General features: G+C 29.1%; 1 protein-coding gene across 1 annotated transcript in view; it reads left to right on the forward strand.

Annotated features, from left to right (window-relative positions):
- LOC135211276 (carbohydrate sulfotransferase 9-like) overlaps positions 1-5000 on the forward strand; it is a 24101-nt gene that overhangs the window by 91 nt on the left and 19010 nt on the right. Inside the window, exon 1 of the mRNA XM_064244594.1 lies at positions 1-589. This exon is cut by the window's left edge and continues 91 nt beyond it. Within this exon, the coding sequence (XP_064100664.1) occupies positions 458-589 (132 nt within the window). The 5' untranslated portion in view covers positions 1-457. The remainder of the gene's footprint in view (positions 590-5000) is intronic.

A 5000-nucleotide genomic window follows, 5' to 3' on the forward strand; every position in this document is an offset into this window, starting at 1 on the left:
TTCCTGTGCGTTATCTTTGACGGTACCGAAGAGAGGTTGTCTTAGCGGCCAGCCTTTGTCATTTGGCGTCATTCAGCTCGTAAATTTGAAGACAGTGGTGTTACTGACAGCAATCTGAACTTGAATTAAGCGTTGTAAGCGCGAGTGAATGATCGATTTGATGAGTGTTCTGTAAGCATCAAGCTGTGCTCATAATTCAATCAAGTATTTTAATCATAAAAAAACTTAATTTGATTGAATGGATCTGTTTCAACATTAGGCAGGAATTACGACAAGTGAAGCCTAAACTGATAACAGTGCAAGCAGAGAGATAGGAAGGAAAACAACAATTGAAAATGATAAGAGTGACAAATTTTCTCAAGTATTTTTTAGCTGACGAGTGATATCGCACGCAACAAAGAATGACTGTTCCGAAAAATATTATCTATAATATACAAATTACATTTGCTTGGTGATAATGTCTTTCTTATGCGGGAGGAGAAGCAGACTTCTTATGAGCGCCCTTTTTGGCTTTTTATTTCTCTTGTACGTCAGACAGGATCAGGATGCAGAAGGTGACGACGGCTCTGAACCAGAGGTTGCTAAACTTGTAAGTGACAAATTTTTTTTCCCAGTTCCTGACTTTATTTTTGATGAATATTAAAAATTAATTTTAGTCCCTCGTTGGACGAGTCGGTCACGTGCTTGACTACCGAAATCGGAGGAGTTTATTTCTGGTGATAGAAATTCCTTTCTCGATATGATTCGGATCCCACAGGAAGCTGTAGGTCCCGTTGCTAAGTAACCGATTGGTTCCTAGCCACGTAAAAACATCTAATCCTTCGGGCCAGCTCAGTGGTCTGATGAATCTAAGATATGCATAACTTTCAAAAGGTATATACACACACACACACACACACACACACACACACACACACACATATATATTATATATATATATATATATATATATATATAATATATATATATATATATATATATACACACACACACACACAACACACACACACACATATATATATATATTATATATTATATATATAATATATATATATATATATATATATATATATATATATATATATATATATATCAAATATCGAATTCACTTTACCTTGGGAATAACTTGCACCAAAAGGAAATTATGTATAAGAGTATCTACCATGGCTAGGATCATACATACACATGTATATACATCTATATATATGGAAGGGATAAGTCCATTAAGGTAGATGCCCGATGGACAATGCCCTTTGTTTGTAAGTATTCCCATGGCAGAGTGAACACGATATCCAGACGGGTTATCAGAGTCGTAAAAAAAAAAGTCCCTTTAGAAACGGCCCTCGAATTTCGGATTTTGACTAAAACCTTCGTGGGGGAGGGAGGGGAGAAGTATATGATAACAATCTGATAGCCCTAGTTGTCGATTCCGAAAGCTGAAAAAAATGAAAGGGTATGAAAAGGGGGGATTATGATTCCCTTAGAAACGGCCCACGATTTGCGGATTTTAACTGAAATCTTCTCTGGTAAAAATCCGGTAGCCCTAGCTTCGGCTTCGAAGTTGAAAAAATGAGGTGGTATGAAAAAGGAGTTATGAGAAACGGCCCTCGAGTTTTGGATCTTGACTAAACCCTCGCTGGATGGGAGGTAAGTTTATAGAGAAAATTTCGTAGCCCTACCGTCAACTCCAAAAGTTGTAAAAAAAATGAAGTGTTACATATGGCCCTTGAATTTCGGAATTTGACTAAAATCTCCCTGAGAGGAGGGGAGTCTATGGTAAACATTTGGTAACCCTGGCTTCAACACCAAAACTTGCACAAAATGAGAGGATATGAAAAAGGGAGGTTATGACCCCCTTAAAAACGGTCCTCGATTTTCGGATATTGACTAAAACCTTCATGGGAGAGGGGAGTCATGATAAAAATTTGGTTGCCCAAGCTTCAACTCCAGAAGTTGCAAAACATTGGAAAACATGAGGGGGCATAAAGAAGAAACGGCCCTCGAATATCGGATTTTGACTAAAACCTTTCTGGGGGGGCGGAGGGGAGTCTATGATAAAAATGAGCTAATTTACTCAGTTCCCTTTCATAAGTGCTATTTCATGTTAGGTTTTCAGTTGCAACTTTCATCTGCAAGTTAGGCACACCTCTACAATTGCTTGTATTCAGTTTAAACAAATCATCCCAACACACTAACAGTGACTGTGTGAGTGTACATTTTTCTGGACAATTCATATTTATTTTTAATTCCCTGCTATCTTCACTAATATTCGCGTGTGTGTGTGAAAGACATACATACACACACATTATATATATATATATATATATATATATATATATATACATATATATATATATATATATATATATATATATATATAATATATATATATATATATATATAGATATATATATATATATATATATGTGATGCATCGATGCCTAATTTTGTATCTCATTTCTTCTAAGGCAACATCCATGAAGACCCTATTCAGTTGATTAATATGCATTATCATCATATGTCACATACCTTCTTTATCTGTCGATCTATATATATATATATATATATATAATATATATATATATATATATATATATATATATATATATATATATATATATATATATATATATATATATATAGGATATATATATATATATATATATATATATATATATATATATATATATATAGAACAATTCTATTATCACTGAATAAATTCCCCTCAGGTTAAACATATATGAAAATATATTAATTCAGAGGTAGAGCGAATTAGATATTAAAGAACATTTGTATCTCGATATATGTATATGAATCATGGTAATGTAATATGACTTATATATAATGACTACGTGCGGGCAAAAGCACTACAACCCTACCGAGGACGAGGTGGGTTTGATTCAGTCTCTAAAACTAAAAATACCTGAGCGCGGCAAGGTATTTGAGGTGGGAGGAGGCATAATCTTATATCCTCTTGCGGTGGCAGGGTGGGCTAAGGCTTTACTGCCAGTCCTGGAATTGAAGTTGTCGATGGTTCTTGCCCGTCGGCTGGCAATTCTATTATCGCTGAATAAATTCCCTTCGGTTAAACATGTATGAAAATATATTAATTCCGAGGGTAAAGCGAATTAGATATTAAAGGACATTTGTAGCTCGATATATGTATATGAATCACAGTAATGTGATATGACTTATATATATATATATATATATATATATATATATATATATGTATAATATATATATAATATATATCATATATATATAGTATATAAAATATATGTATATAATATTATATATATATACAGTATATACATGTATATATATATATATATCTATATATATATATATATATATATATATATATATATATATAGATTATTATATATATATATATATATAGATATATAGGATATATAAGTATATATATATATATATATATGGGGTATATAGATATATATATATATATATATATATATATATTATATATATATATATATATATATCTATATATATATATATCTATTATATATATCTATATATATTATCCTATATCTATATATATATATATAATATATATATATTAGTTATATATATATATATAGATATATATAGATATAGATATATATATAGATATATATATAGTATAGATATATTATAATATAATATATATATATATAGAATATATTATATATATATTATATATATATATATATATATATCTATATACATATATATATATATATATATATATATAGTATATATATATATATATATATATATATATATATATATATATATATATATTATATATATATATATATATATATAGATATCCATATATATATACATATATATATACATATAATATATATATATAGTATATATATATAGTATATATATACATATATATATATATATATATATATATATATATATATATATATATATATATATCTATATATATATATGTATATATATATACTTAAATATATATATAATATATATATATATATATATAATATATATATATACATATATATACATCTATATATATATATATATATATATATATATATATATATATATATATATATATAATATATATATTATCTATAATATATATATATATATATATATATATATATATATATATATATATATATAAATGTATAATACATGTATATATATATATATATATATATATATATATATATATATATATATATATATATATATCAGTCATATCACATTACCGTGATTCATATACATATATCGAGCTACAAATGTCCTTTAATATCTAATTCGCTTTACCTCGGAATTAATATATTTTCATACATGTTTAACCGAAGGGGAATTTATTCAGCGATAATAGAACTGCCAGCCAACGGGCACGAACCATCGACATCTTCAATTCCAGGACTGGCAGTAAAGCCTTAGCCCACCCTGCCACAGCAAGAGGATATAAGTTTATGCCTCCTCCCACCTCAAATACCTGCTGCGCTCAGGTATTTTTAGTTTTGGAGACTGAATCAAACCCACCTCGTCCTCGGTAGGGTTGTAGTGCTTTTGCCTGCACGTAGTCATTATATAAGTAATATTACATTACCATGATTCATATACATATATCTAGATACAAATGTCCTTTAATATCTAATTCGCTCTACCTTTAAATTAAAATATTTTCATATATGTTTAACCTAAGGGGAATTTATTCAGTGATAATAGAATTGCTGGCCAACGGGCACAAACCATCGACATCTTCAATTCCATGACTGGCAGTAAAGCCTTAGCCCTCCCTGCCACCGCAAGAGGATATAGGTTTATGCTGCCTTCCGCCACAAATACCTGCTGCACTCAGGTATTTTTAGTTTTGGTGACTGAATCAAACCTACCTCGTCCTCAGTAGCGTTGTAGTGCTTTCGCCCACACGTAATCATTATATAAATCATATCACATTACCGTGATTCATATACATATATCGAGCTACAAATGTCCTT

The sequence above is a fragment of the Macrobrachium nipponense genome, chromosome 4 (assembly GCF_015104395.2).
Source record: "Macrobrachium nipponense isolate FS-2020 chromosome 4, ASM1510439v2, whole genome shotgun sequence".
Taxonomy (NCBI): Eukaryota; Metazoa; Arthropoda; class Malacostraca; order Decapoda; family Palaemonidae; genus Macrobrachium; species Macrobrachium nipponense.